Source organism: Anabrus simplex, chromosome 1, assembly GCF_040414725.1.
Source record: "Anabrus simplex isolate iqAnaSimp1 chromosome 1, ASM4041472v1, whole genome shotgun sequence".
NCBI classification, from domain to species: domain Eukaryota; kingdom Metazoa; phylum Arthropoda; class Insecta; order Orthoptera; family Tettigoniidae; genus Anabrus; species Anabrus simplex.
The window spans coordinates 522,631,074-522,646,224 of NC_090265.1; the positions used below are offsets into that span (position 1 = coordinate 522,631,074).

Genomic DNA, 15,151 nt, shown 5'->3' on the forward strand with positions numbered 1-15,151 from the left:
AGTTAGGCAAAAAATATATGTATGACAGCAACCAAGACCAACGGTATAGCAATCTAAAATTCAAACTTTCATTATTTGAATAGTGTTGCTCATGAATAGACGGGATTTTTTCTGAAACGCGGAGTGGAATTCCCTGCGAAAAGTAAAGAATTGTACCTTGTTTACTGACACTGGTAAAGCCGATAGCTTATTATCAGGTCTAGTTTAGTTGATACAGCTTTTAATTTTTCTGTGGGATAATCTACCCTGCAGTTTAGATCTCCATCAATGTTTAAATATGTTTGCTGTGGCTCGCCGGCTATTGCAATATTTAAGTTTTTTTGTTCTCCGCCCTACCCGCCCCGCTGATTATGTGTTATTCCCTGTCTTTCTTTGGCTTTTTTGTTCACCAAGGTTGCTGGACCTGTTCTACATTTTACCCGCGAAAAGGTGACATGTTGCATGTATATACTTGACGCTTTCATCTCGTAATTCTTTTCTTTGATACTTACTGTGAACTGTTGTGTGCGAAAGAAAACAGGGAAGTAAACAAATAGTAGGTGACAAGATGTCTGTTAAACTTACCGAAGGTGCATTAGCTGTAAGTATTGTGCTGAAGCTCTAAAAGTCTTTATATATGTTTTTGATATTCTGACCTAATCCGAAGTTGTCCATTGAAGGGAAGTATTCCAGTGCCATTGGAATATGCAATAATCTGACATTAGTAATAGCATAAAACTACCACGTCGCTTCCCTAAACACACCCATCTTGTCCAAAATGCATCACTGGTGAGGTATAATGTTTGTTCTGTCTGTATCATCTGGTATGGATTGCAGCAAGATTGTTATTCATTTATGTTAGTCTCATCACTGGTTTTGACAACATGAAAGTAAGTCAGGTTATGAGAGGCATTAGTAACACCATTCCTTATGCAGTCAATCTGTGATAAATGGTGTGAAGGAACCTTACATGGATTTGTGTTATGTCACTTCCTTACTTAGATCACATCTTTAGGAAAGAGAAACATCATAGGAAAATGATGTGAAGTGGTTACCTGAAGTAACTGATAGGAGATATATTTTCATTATACTTGCCAGGGACCCATAAAGCCACCCCAAGAAGTATTCTTATTTACAGTAAGTTACAAAGATGAATTAAAAATGAGACTGTAAATTTGAAAAATGTGGAAATTTTCTGTATTCCAATTGGCTGCCTGTGATAAAGACAATTTTCCTGTTGTCTCCAATAGAACTTGCATCATGTCCGACAACAGGGCTGCCACATTCTGTGAAAATAAGGAAACCGCCAAACTGTCGTGGCTTGTGCCAGGTGCGACTGCTCTATCCTAGACGTGATTCACGCAGTATATATTCTATAAACAGACCAAAGATCTGTCACTCCCCATACCTATCGAAAGCAGACAAATGTCTTTGTCACTTGCCAAACCTTGCCAGAACAAATCAGTGGTATTGAATAGATTGAAACCTTTAGCTTTTGTTTTACAGTATAAATACCATTATTTCTAGAGAAATATAGATACGTAACTGGCGACTATTTCGCTGTAGTCACGTCTCTCTTCTGTGGCATTCCGTTTCATCGTTCATTGTTTCTTCCTGAGGTCCTGGGCTAGCACCGATGAATGGAAGTGCTTTGTCTGTGAATTCTCAATATCTTTGTCATTCATGACTAGCGGACAGTTCAGACGGTAAAATGGGGGTGATAAGAGTATCGTAAATAACACAAAAATAATTTTTGTTGAAAGGCAAATAGCATGATCCCCGGACCAATAATTATATTAAATAATGAGTTATGAGCACAAGTCAGCAACTCGCCTCACCAAGTAACATCAGCAAAGCAAAGAAGTTCAAAGAAGACTTCACACACACAAAAGTGTTACATGAACAAATGACATACTGAAGTGCTGTGATGTAGTAGAATTCGTAGTCATAATGTAGCAAACTAGCAAAGTATGTATATATGTATTTCTCTAGTAATAATCGTATTTCTTAATTTACCTCTAATTTTACTCTTAATTTGCTTAAATACAATTTATTATCTTCCCATTTAGGACGAAAATTATAATTATAATGGAATTTCATGGATACGAATCGTTCACATACCCCTCAAACACTGAATAGCTCTTATTCTTGAAATGTGTCATTAAATGTGGAAACTCCTGCGGTGGATCAGTGACATAATGTTGTGACTCATGATCTGTTTGCAGGTTTGATTCCAGCTGAGGTAGTTATTTTTGAAGACGTTTGGAAATTTTGGCACTTTCTTGTTGGCATGCACTCACTCACCTGACAAAATTGAATCAGCTCTGATATAATATCTGCCCAGGAGAATTCCACTTGCATAGATAGCCAGCAGCGTAATTGGAATGTCAAAAATAAGTAAGGCTGGCTGTCCAGACGGCATCACATCAGAAGGTCTGCAGTTTCCACATTTAATAACACATTTCAGGAATAGGAGCTATTCAGAAAGTTTGAGGGGTACGTGAACAATTCGTATCCATGAAATTTCAAACCATAGATGATTGCTATAGCTCAGGGGTGGAGTGTTGGCCTCTGGACCCCTTGATTTTGTGTTCAAACCTAGCAAAGGTAGTGGATTCTTAAAGGTTGGAAGCAAAAAGTCCATTCAACACTCCGTGTCATATGATGTTGGTTTGTTAAAAATCTGTGGTTTCACATTTTTTGTTTACCCGACATAATTAAAACTCGGCCCTAGATCACCCCAGAAGAGAGTAGTAAATTGGAGCGTTGAAATTGATGAGTAGGCAGCTTACATGGTGTCAAATGAAAATTCCTGTAAACTGTAGGTGAGGCCATGTGATTATTATTATTATTTTTATTTTGTAGTTACTGAGTTAAAAAATATATGTAGTTGGCATGCTACTGCATAACTTATCAGTACTGCTTTTGTGAATTTACACTCCTAGTCAGGTCAACTCTACCTTCAGAATGAAATAATATTGTCTTCCAATGTTCAATATACATCAATTGAGTTTTTTTCTTTTTTTTTCCCCACAGAAAATAATGAGAGGTGGGAATGTCGAAAATCCAGTCATGCAGATCTTGGTAAGTCTTCAAACAGTTTATATCCTTAGTTCTGTAGATTAAAAAAAAAAAGAGTCAAATATATGCTGTTATACTTTATTTCATTTTGGAACTCTAGAACTGGCTTAGATTTCCGTTGAACTATGTACTATGCAAAATATTGTGTATCTAGTTTTGTAAATTTAAGAGGGAGGAGGATCTTCATTCCATACTATCACACCTCATTGTTCAGAACTTCGTTATTGATGAATCTAAGTTGCCATTTGATAAGAGTATTGCTAATATACCAGTATGATTTTGTATTTTTTAAATTCAACTAATCTGTGCTATTTTTAATTTACACCTGAAATATAAGTCCGTGCATATTTTTACTTTCTTATGTGAAAGTTGCAATTAGGAAAGAAAATGCTTTCAGCATAAATTACATTATTTTAAAAGGTAAATCATGTAAATCTTACCTTGTAGAGTGATGTGTTGATTTCCAAGGCTAGGGACCTACCAACCTGCCCCTAGAAACATAATTACCTTTATAAGAAAATATAATCATGCTGTATTTTTCCATACCACTTGCGCCAGTAACCTCCGTCAGTGTCTGAAATTTATAAAATATGGCATCACTCCCAGAATTCAACTTGGACTCGAGAGCTGAAGGAATAATCTGTCATTCAGTTCAGCTGGTATATGATACAGATTTCGATTTCCATAGGGAGCTGGAGATGTTTGTCGTGAATGATTAAATTTTTAATTCCAATATATTTGGTCCGTTATTGAAAACAACAGCCGATGTATCACAAGTTTGATAAACAATAGTTTGAAATCTGTGGCACAATAAAAGTGCAAAGGCACTTTGTCGAATTACAGCGTGCAGACTCTGCTCTCCCCACAGTTGCCAGTGAGGCTTTTCGCTATGCACCTGTGATGATTTAAGACAGTGGTTTGTCACTTTGAGTCAGGTCTGTCCAGACCAGTCAAGTAGACCTCTTGTCAATGGTTGGTATCATGAATATTTTTTCAATTTGATTTACTTCGCTTCAACACAGATAGATCGTATGGCAACGATGGGATAGGAAAGGTCTAGGAGTGGGAAGGAAGTGACTGTAGCCTTAATTAAGGTATAGCCCCAGCATTTTCCTGGTATAAAAATAAGACAGGATGGAAAACCACCCTCAGGGCTGCCGACAGTGGGATTCGAACCCACAATCTCCCGAGTGCAACCTAACAGCGTGTGATCCATTTGCTCGGTGGTATCGTGAATGGGCAACTAAGTAACCTACTAGCAAAAACAGAACATCGAACTGTGGGAGTCTGCATGCATTTCAGCTGTGTTGTCTGAGGGCCCTATTGTAAAGTTGTACCAAATGAAATATCAAAAGCCAGGCTGAGTGGCTCAGACGGTTGAGGCGCTGGCCTTCTGACCCCAACTTGGCGGGTTTGATTCTGACTCAGTCCGGTGGGATTTGAAGGTGCTCAAATACGTCAGCCTCGTGTCAGTAGATTTACCGGCACATAAAAGAATCCTGCGGGACTAAATTCCGGCACCTCAGCGTCTCCAAAAACCGTAAAAGTAGTTAGTGGGACGTAAAGCCAATAGCATTATTATTATTATTATTATTATTATTATTATTATTATTATTATTATTATTATTGATATATCAAAAGCTACATTTTTAAAATGAAAAAGTGTCTCAATGAGAAAACTAAATTCTCTGTTTCAGTGTACAATATTTGTCTTACTTGTGCTGTGTCAGGGTACACAAGTAGACTATCTCCAGTTCAGGTCACATACATTTTTTAACCCAAACAGTGAATTCTACCATGTCCAAAGAAGGAACTTAGATGCGAAAATTACGATTTTTTGCAATTTTTAAGTACCTAATCTTAAATGCAAATATTTACCAAACACTACGACTCACCATGGTAGCCATGTATCATAGTTCACAGTCAGTACATCCCTTCAACTTGTTGAAGGTCAGCCATGACGAAACAGTGACATCACAAGCCAACGTCTGACATTTAAATTTATATAAAAACACAAACTAAGCACACCATGGGTTACAGCAGAAAATGGTCACTTCTCATCACATAATGCATACTGATGATATAAATTCGCCATAGAAATCACAATGAACCATTGATATACTGGAAATCTGAAACAAAAAAATATCAGAGATCGCTTCGAAACAGCTTGAGCGTCAGATCATTATGGAGAAATTTACGGTTCCCAATTTACGAACGCGGTTGCTTGTTCAGGAATCAGCAAAACATGTACGAACGATACGAAACAATATGTGAAGCAGCAATGAGGAGAGATCCTTCCTTTATGCTTACTAGTTACTTGCTGACCCATCCAAAAAGTGTTACTACTCACACAGGAAAATTACAATGGAGGCTACATTATATTGCATTATGTTCCCAAGAATAGGAAGTAGTGTGTTCATATGGTGCTCGGAGAAGGCTATTTTGCTATCCATTGCACGTCTTCGAAGCCAGCTAGCATTAATTTGAAAGCTCTCGAGGTTAGTTTCATCGCACTTTGATATGCAAATAAACACCTAAAACAACGCACAAATGTACAAATCATTCCTTAATTAGTTAATTACACAATACCGAACAATGTGCATGTACGAGCCATTAAATAAATATGAAAACTTGAATCGACAGTAATGGCACCAATATAACAACCATGTGGTAATGGCTGCAGGTAACTGCCCCTCCATCTTCAATCTACATATGCACATGAAAAGTACCAACCTAATGAACGTAACCACTTGGCGATTCCCTTCAACCCCCTAATTGACAAAGAAAATAAATCATAAATGATTACCTTTCCCTGAATATTTTTACTTAAAAATTTCACAATGTTTATTCACCATGGTTATGCAGTTTTTCAATAATCCATTATGAGCCCCGGATACGTGCATATTTAGATGAACCCAAGCTCATAAGGACCGTGAATGTTATGCCTCCTTCCTTCCACGAAGAAGGGTTGGCAGCCCTGGCTTCCGTCACATTCTCGCAGGTGTACCACGGGCTGTCTGTAGAGGAACAGGGGGTGGTGTGACATCATACTTACCACGTTATGATTATTTTTCTTGTCCATAATGAAATGTTAAATAATTACATTAGTCGCGCATGCACAGTAGCAAAAATTCAGACTTAGTTTTTGGATATTCATTTCCTGTCCTGTCCTGTCCTGTAGGGCCTTCAATGTTAGGCCCCTTTAAACAACAAGCAAGCATTTCCTGTCTTCAACACCGTATGACGTCAGGTATTTTTACATACTCCTTCCTTGTACCCTAATGAATATATCTAATATCATTTGATGGTGCCTACAAGTGAACTGGCGATGGTCGGCTTGTGTACCGTAACCCTTGTTCTGTATTGAGACACTTGGCCTGCTTATTGGTACTTAGTTCATATAACTTGCCCTACAATTATTCTACTAAGAAGTATATTGTCCTCCAACACAAAACACTCTCAGAACTATCTGACCTCATCTCTTTCATAAGATTAATCTTCATCAGCTAAAAATGTTCATGGCATTATCTTATTTGAAGGGCCACAAGAAGATTGCCAGTGGAGGTGCAAACGAGCGCTACAGAGTGTTAGTGTCTGATGGTTGTCATCTGAACAGCTTTGCCATGCTGGCAACGCAACTCAACGGGAAGCTCCAGTCGGGAGAGCTGGGTGAATACACTGTCATTCAGATCAACCGGTATATAACAAGTTTGGTGAACAATACTGGGAAATCAGACAAGTAAGTAACCAAGAGAATTAGAGGCAGGCATGGCAGGTGATTTTATTGACTTTTTGTTCCAGTAAGTGTAAAAGTTTCTTAAAAGTTAACATTTGGAATACTTCAAAATCTGATCATGTCACTTTTTTTTTCTTTAATGTGGTAGTCAGCACTCATGGTCTGCCAGTTAGATTTGAGAAAGAAGAATGTGACATGTAACATCAACAAGGCGCTGTTCAGGTACCGTAGATTGACAACTACTTCTCCTTTGTTAGTATGTAGGAAGGAGAATAGGACTTAATACAAATGATAAATTAAAGGCTTGTTTTCTCAGAACTGACGCATGCGAGGTCGACGTTGCATACTTTCGTCCCAGTGATGCTGCGAGGCTCGTGGTTTCCCAGGCTGCGAAGTGGATCAGTTGCCGAGCACGTCTTGTTATAGATAGATAGATAGATAAATGTCTTTATTGGCGTAGCTAAGGCCATTGGGCCTTCTCTTACACTAAACCAATTAGTATACATTATAGTCATAAGTAATACTACCGTAATTAATACTAAAAGACACAATTTAAACACAATAAAAATATAACTGAAATATAATTCCACCACAGTGAGACATACAACAGTAATAATGATGTTGATGATAATAATAATAATAATAATAATAATAATAATAATAATGATAATGATAATAATAATAGCTAGTAATGATATTACAATAGCACGATTACTGAAAGGCCAGAAATTCACAGGTCACTCGCATCCTGTTGTACCTCTTAATGCTCTTTTAAATGACACTGTAGTTAGTATTCATCTGACGTCATCCGGTAAACGATTCCATTCTTGTACGGCAAACACCGAGAATAAGCTGTTATATGCGGCAGTTCGATGGTGAGGGATAATGAGCAGGTAGGATGTTTGAGCCCTTGTATGTCTGTCATGAATATTTGAGAAGTAATGGAAACGCGAAGAAAGGTAAGATGGGGGAAGATGTAGTAAGAACTCGATGGAGGAGAGACAAAGTATGATGGTTACGACGAACATGCAGTCGCGACCACTCTAGTTTTAGGAAAGATGGTGACATGTGGTCATATTTTCTCAATTGCAGATATATATATATCACACATGCATTTTGAGTGCGCTGTGCGCTACTGTTGGAAGAGGAAGTGGATTATGTGTCAGTACTGGAGGATTTTCTTCACCCCTATAGCAGTATCAATGGAAACTGTTGGTAATCTTGTGATGTCAGCCTGTATCGTCCACAACCTTCTCGGGAATGAGCGAATTCCTTGCCCAAATGAACACTTTATTGGCAATCTGGAATTAACAGAAGAAAACATGATTCCTCTGGCAGCTGACAATGGAAGAAATTCTACACATGATGCTTTCATGATAAGAGACAGCTTCAAGAAATATTTTTGTAGCAGGGAGGGAAAATTGCCAAGGCAAAGATAATATGCTAACAGGGTGGAGTGAAAGTTTTTTCTAACGGACAAACATGTGTTTGTTTACCTATAGTTTAATTTTTCTGTGACCCAATTCGCATAGGAATGAACACCGTTTTAAAATAAAACACGCGATTTTATTAAATGAACAATACTGAACTCAAATTTTGTAAAATTATATACATTGGCATATTTGATATTAAAGTAATGGATTTATTGGTTGATATATCATTTCTAAATTTGTTAATTATTTAATCCTTTGAAACTGAACTCATTATATTTGTTATACGTAACATCAATAATAATAATAATAAATATAATAATTACTACTAATAATAATAGACGCTCTACCACCGATCCACAGAGGCAGCTACCACATCAATGAAAAAACAAAGACTGCACACCACGCAGCTTGAGAAACCACTTGCATAAGCTCGTGTAGTCTGGATTTGTGCGAGGCGCACCTCGCATGCATCGGTTCTGAGAAACCAAGCCTTAAGATGACTGATAGTGTGGAGAAAAGGATTAATAGAAAGAAAAACCACGGAGGCTACATTACTTTGCAAGTGCACACAGTAACAAAAATAGAAAGTAGTGTCTTCAAATGGTACTGACAGAGTAATATAGGTTATTTTGGTATCCAATGCACGTACTGCCAGCATACTTAAATTTGAAAGCAGTCACAAGGTTAGTTCCATCGAATTTTGAACAACACCCATAAATACACACGAGATGTACGAATCATTTGTTACGGAGTTAAGCACACAATACCGCACAATGTTTATATACGAACCATTAATTAAATCAATATTCAGAACTTAAATTAGCAGTAATGGCACATGTATCACGAGCACGTGGTAATGGCGACTGGAGCTCCATCTAATTACCGTCCCTACTTCTTCTATCTACACATGCGCACGTGAAGTACCAACCTAACTAACGTAACCACTTGGCGATAGAGAACATGAAGTCGCGGATGATGGAACGGCAGCCTGTTTCAATAGCATGGACGCAGAGTGCAATAAATTCACATACTATAGTAAGCAGCTTACTCACCCTATTGAGGGTACTGCTCTGCGATGTGGCGCAAAACCCTTAACAGCTCCACTTGCCTGTTTATTGGCGAAGAGCATACATCATACGATTATAGTTTCCTAAATATTTTTACTTAAACTATGCACAAGTGTTATACACCATGGGTATGCATTAGTTTCAATATTCCATTATGTGCCATGGGTATGTACATATTTAGTTGAACTCGCGCTCATCGGGACCGCGGGTGTTACATCCCGTTCCCTCCGTGAGGAAGGGTTGGTGGGGCTGGCTGACATCACATTCTCGCGGTGAACCACGTGCTGTTCGTTGAGGTATAGAGGGTGGTGTGACGTCATACTTACGTCACATTAATTTTCCTGTCCACAGTGAAATGTTAAATACGCAGTAGCAAAAATTCAGACTTACTTTTCGGATATTAATTCCCTGTCTCTCTCTTACACCCTGTGACGTCAGGTATGACGTCATCACCCCTCCCGTCACAAAGTAAACATGGTCGCCATGTGCTCTACCAGTCCTATATAGTGTCCTCTTCAGTGTTCTATATGGCAGGTGATAGTACAAAAACCTAGTATTTTCGCACCTCTACTCCTTCCTTGTATGACTGCGCCTACAAGTGAACTTGAGATAGCGTGATTGTGTACCGTAACCTCAAGGGCAAGTAAGAAAACACGAAAGGTCAGCTTGCTCCACATTTTCTTCACTACCATTGGAGACCTGCCAACCATAACTTTTTTTCCAAAATTTGTACGTATTTCATGATAAATTACGGTTAAGGGCATATTTAATATGGAAATAAATGTTTATTTACTTTCCTCATGAAATATTTCAAACTTTTAATCCTTGACATTGTGACATCACAGTGTGCAAAGTGCATATGCACATTCCCATTATGCCTCACTTTGGTCATCTTTGTTTTTGCCTTTCGCGGTTTTGCATTGTTGTTGTTTGAGTTATCGGTCCATAGACTGTTTTGATGCAGTTCTCCATGCTGACCTTTTCATTTCTACTTAACTGCTGCATCCTACATCTGCTGTAATCAGCTTGTCATATTATTACTTTCTTTTACCCCTACCATTCTTACCACCTACACTTCCTTAAAAAACCAGCTGCACAAGTCCCGGGTGTCTTTAAGATATGTCCTATCATTCTATCTCTTCTTCTGGTCAAATTAAGCTGAATTGATCTCTCGCCAATTCAATTCATTATCCCTTCATTAGTGATTCGATCTGTCCATCTCATCTTCAGCATTCTTCTGTAACACCACATTTCAAAACTTTTTATTCTCTTTCTTTCTGAGCTAGTTATCGTCCATATTTCACTTCCATGGAATGCCATGCCCAGACGAAAGTCTACAAAAACATCTTTCTAATTCTTATATCAATGTTCAAAGTCAGTCAGTTTCTTTTCTTAAGAAAGGCATTCTTTAGTTGTGCTAGTCTGCATTTTATGTCCTCCTTACATGTACCATCGTTATTTTACTACCCACGTAACACTATTCATCTACTTCCTTTAAGACTTCATTTCCTAATATACTGTTTCCTGCATCACCTGACTTTGTACGGTTGCACTCCATTGCTTTTGTTTTGGACTTATTTATTTTCATCTTGTACTCCGTAACCAAGACTCTGTCCATACCATTCAGCAATTTCTCCAGGTCTTCTGAAGTCTCAGATAAAATAACAATATCATCAGCAAATCTCAGGGTTTTGATTTCCTCTCCTTGGTTTGTGATTCACTTAAACAATTCCTCCTGTTCTATATAAACATTGAAAAGAAGGGGGGACAAATTGCAAATTTTCCTGACTCCTTTCTGGATTGCTGCTTCTTTTTCAAAGCCTTCGATTCTTATCACTGCAGACTGATTTTTATATAAATTGTAGGTACTGTATTTACTCACGTATTAGACCCTTTTTTTTCTCCAATTTTACAGCCAAAAATGTGAGAGGGGGTCATATATGCGATAACCTCAAATTTTGTGCAGTGAACACATGGCTTCTAGGCTATAAAGAGCTATAATTTATACATGTAAACATTCTACACTATTCTTTAACAAACTTATGAATGTATTCGAGTTATACTGGCTGTTTTCGTTGGAAGGCAGTGTTTCTAAATGTAAAAAGACAAATGGTGAACAGACTTGTAGGCCTACGTATAAAGTAAATATTGTCTGTTTTATTTACTCATATCATTTCATTCGTTTAATCTCATTAATTCCTCTGATTAGGTTGACATCAGGAAGGGCATAAGATCGTAAAAAAATGCTACGAAGATTCGTCTCACTTCATACTCGACCCCGTACAAAAATGGGATAACGGTATCATATTATGCAATATTGATACAAAAGAACTTAGTGGCCAGTCATTTTTCTCTGTCAGTTGAGCAGTAGGCCAACCACACAGTAAACCCGAGTACAGTGGAACCTCGATTATCCGTTCCCGGAAAATACGTTTTCCCGGAATATGCGTTCAAATTACGCGGTCCCGCGAGCATCGTAATTAAATCAGGTTGTAAAAGTCCCGCATTATCCGTTCCTTGAAGAAACGATTTCCCGGATCAGCCGTCCAGAAATTCCAGTCCCATCAACGCTAAGTAAGTCCTCGATCAATCGTTTTTTTTTTTTAACAAGGACGGCTATGGCATACTTATGGATCTTGGCGTTAACGTCCTGTCATTGCAATAATTAGAGCAAGTACGTACTCTACCGGTACTGGAAAAGCGATCGGCGGTGAACTTGCATAAGGGACCATCTTAGCATCGCATTAGGGTGGTATTGTTTGGAGAATCTCGGAAAATCATAAAGCAGAGAGTGGCTACAACATAAGGAGACACGGCGCATTTCGACAGCTCTGCTTGTTCGCACTTATAAAACGTCCATCATGTTTTTACATTTTTTTCGATCGTACTGCCGAACAGGTTTTCGGCACTTTGCTCAGGGTACTGTAGAGTAACTGGGCTTTCAGGCAGGAATCGAAACTGCTCCTTCTTAACACAAATTCAGTATTTTTGATATTATCGTACATGATTGTATTAGCGAGACCAGAACAGATGTTGCACCTTACATTTAAAAAGAAAGCCATGGGAGGTCTTGGGATTGCCTATTACTGTTTATGTCCTAATGTAAGACTGGGAATTTTACGTTTTCGTGTTAAAATATCAAACACCGCAGTCGTTTTATTTGCGCACGTTACATTTAAGTGGTTGGTATAATTTCCAGCGAACGCGCATTTCAGATGGCCTCAAGGTCACGAATAACCGTAATTTCTGAAGTTTTGATGATATTTCTTTTATCTTTGAAATATTTGTGGCTAGCAGAATTGAATATAATGCATTCGAGAACTTTTAAGAATCGATACTTACATTCGAAACCAGTTTTCGAGTTCAACATAACCTTTAAAAGTCGATGTAGGCCTAATTTACTTGGTACGAGATTTCCAGAAACTGACTACGAACAGTATGCCGGAGACCAAATTACAATGAAAGATTAAGAAATGAAGGGATTTCACCATGTTAGGTGCTTTTGTATCGAATGTGCTTTATTTTATTAGACGAGGGAATTAAAAACTACTTGTGGTCGATTCTCGTTTGGCTTGGCGTTATTAGATTTTTCGAAGAGTTTGGCTAGCCTAATCAAAGTTGCTGAACTGAAAGAAGTTTTCACGGGAAACTGACGAAGATTCCCCTGTAAAACTGAATATAAAGTATCGAGATTTTGAACTCGCGTACCGGTAATTAATGCAGTTTCGCGGTCTAACATGCCTGCCTCTCATCCAGAGGGCCCGGGTTCGATTGCGACCAGGTCAGGCAATTTTACCTGGATATAAGTCTGGTTCCAGGTCCACTCAGCCTACGTGATTACCTTTAATTGTGGAGCTATCTAATGATGAGATGGCGATCCCGATCTAGAGATCCAGGAATATCGGCCGAGAGGGTTCGTCGCACTGACCATGCGTCACCTCGTAATCTGCAGGCCTTCGGGCTGAGCAGCGGTCGCGTAGCAGGCAAAGGCCCATTGGGGCTGTACTTTGGTTTGGTTTAGGTTTTTTTTTTTGTAAAATTATAATTATACATGTTTCATTTTTGTGGTGTTGAGCCAAATTGTTGATGGTTTTCATTCATTCCCGGATTTTCCGTTTTCCCGTGTTGTACGTTTTATTTTCATGGTCCCTCGAAAAACGGAGAATCGAGGTTTCACTGTAAACCTAATCGCTGCTTTCATTTGAATTATCGTCTTGTGCCGCCAACTTCCCTGCTACCGGCATGTCGTCATTCCAAATGACGTCATCACTGTCATCTTGTCAGCCACGCATCGAGAGCATTCAAGGTTCCTCCTTTTTTTGAAACTTTTAAAAACAGTTTCATAGAGTTCACAGTGAGAATCTATTCCCAAGTGGTTTCTGGAGATGGTCTCTGATATTCCCAGTTGTTGTATGGATAGCAGAAGCCACTCCTTCCGAATAAAGCCGTGCTGTAAAAAGCATGTCAAACAACCAGTTGATAACTAGTGTATGTTAAGAGTTGTACTTCTGAATGTAATACCGGTAAATAGTGACTGGAAGCGTTCTTTGGATAACTGCGGCTATTGAGTCAAACTCTTATTTTTAAGTATAATTCATGCTTGTTCTCCACATTTATCACATCAGGATTTACCTAAACTGCTGTAAATGAGATGAGAGAGACTGCTCTGTTTAGGTTAGGTATGCTATCAAGTGCCCGCATAGTGCCAGAAGTTCCACGACCGGAAGATTGAAAATAAATAACAGGAAAGTTTGCCGCATTTATGGATATCTACAGGTGCGGCGATAATGCATTTTATTATCATAATGTTTTATTTCGTACGATCATTGCCTCAAATTTTTTATTAACGCATAGTATCATGTTTTGTTTGTCGTTTCCGAAAATCATTAAGTGGGGACATAAAATTATTATTATTATTATTATTGTTATTCGTGAGCAACAACTGTGAATATTGCTTAACTCATTTCCGCATCCCGAGGTGGTGCAGCTCTTTTTAGACGCCTCCAGTGAAAGAGAGTGCATGTACCTTTTTTTGCTATTTGCTTTACGTCGCACCGACACAGATAGGTCTTATGGCGACGATGGGATAGGAAAGGCCTAGGAATTGGAAGGAAGTGGCCTTAATTAAGGGACAGCCCCGGCATTTGCCTGGTGTGAAAATGGGAAACCACGGAAAACCATCTTCAGGGCTGCCGACAGTGGGGACTCGAACCCACTATCTCTCGATTGCTGGAGACTGGCCGCACTTAAGCGACTGCAGCTATCGAGCTCGGTTGTACCATTTCTTACCACATATCAACCTTCCTGCCATTCCCAAATCTCTGGCAATACGGTACCGGGAATCAAACTCAGGCTCCCGAGAACGGTAGCTAATTTTGCTAACCATTACGCTGTCGGACATTCTTAACTGCAAAACACAGACATATATACATGATTGACGCGTGCTTCACCTATTTGTGCGACGTCATCAGAGCTGCAGTTGGCCTACGCTACCGTGGCGGACATTTCTTAACTACGGAACACAGATGTACCACATGACTTCGGCACATGTTTTTCATTGCATGGATCGTATAGATGAAACTAATTACAAATTTGTGTGGGCAAAGCTGCAGAGTACACTCCACAATGTTAGTAACACGAGGCAACACTATGTGACGCACGGGATGTAACTGTCCTTTGTTTAATACCTAGGTTTCCATTTGTAGCACTGAGGTAAGTAAAAGTGAGTAGAATAGCACTGCTTCCAACTGTTGGTTGTTGGTTTGATAGGGCTAAACTTATTTCTTTCTTGCCCCAAAGGGGCCACTGTTCTCATGACACAGATCGACCTGGATGTGCAAAGATAGGTTACAACT

The 15,151-nt window shown here is 38.8% G+C and overlaps 1 protein-coding gene across 3 annotated transcripts in view; it reads left to right on the top strand.

Moving 5' to 3' along the window:
- The first annotated feature begins 434 nt into the window (after positions 1-434).
- Positions 435-15,151, top strand: part of RPA1 (replication protein A 70) — a 126,073-nt gene continuing 111,356 nt past the window's right edge. For 2 of the 3 annotated variants that reach the window (XM_067144813.2, XM_067144815.2), the window contains exons 1-3: positions 435-580; positions 3,016-3,063; positions 6,600-6,799. In XM_067144813.2, the coding sequence (XP_067000914.2) occupies positions 548-580; positions 3,016-3,063; positions 6,600-6,799 (281 nt within the window). In that variant the 5' untranslated portion in view covers positions 435-547. Of the gene's footprint in view, positions 581-2,713; positions 2,805-3,015; positions 3,064-6,599; positions 6,800-15,151 lie in introns of those variants that run through there. The other variant, XM_067144814.2, reaches the window with a different exon arrangement.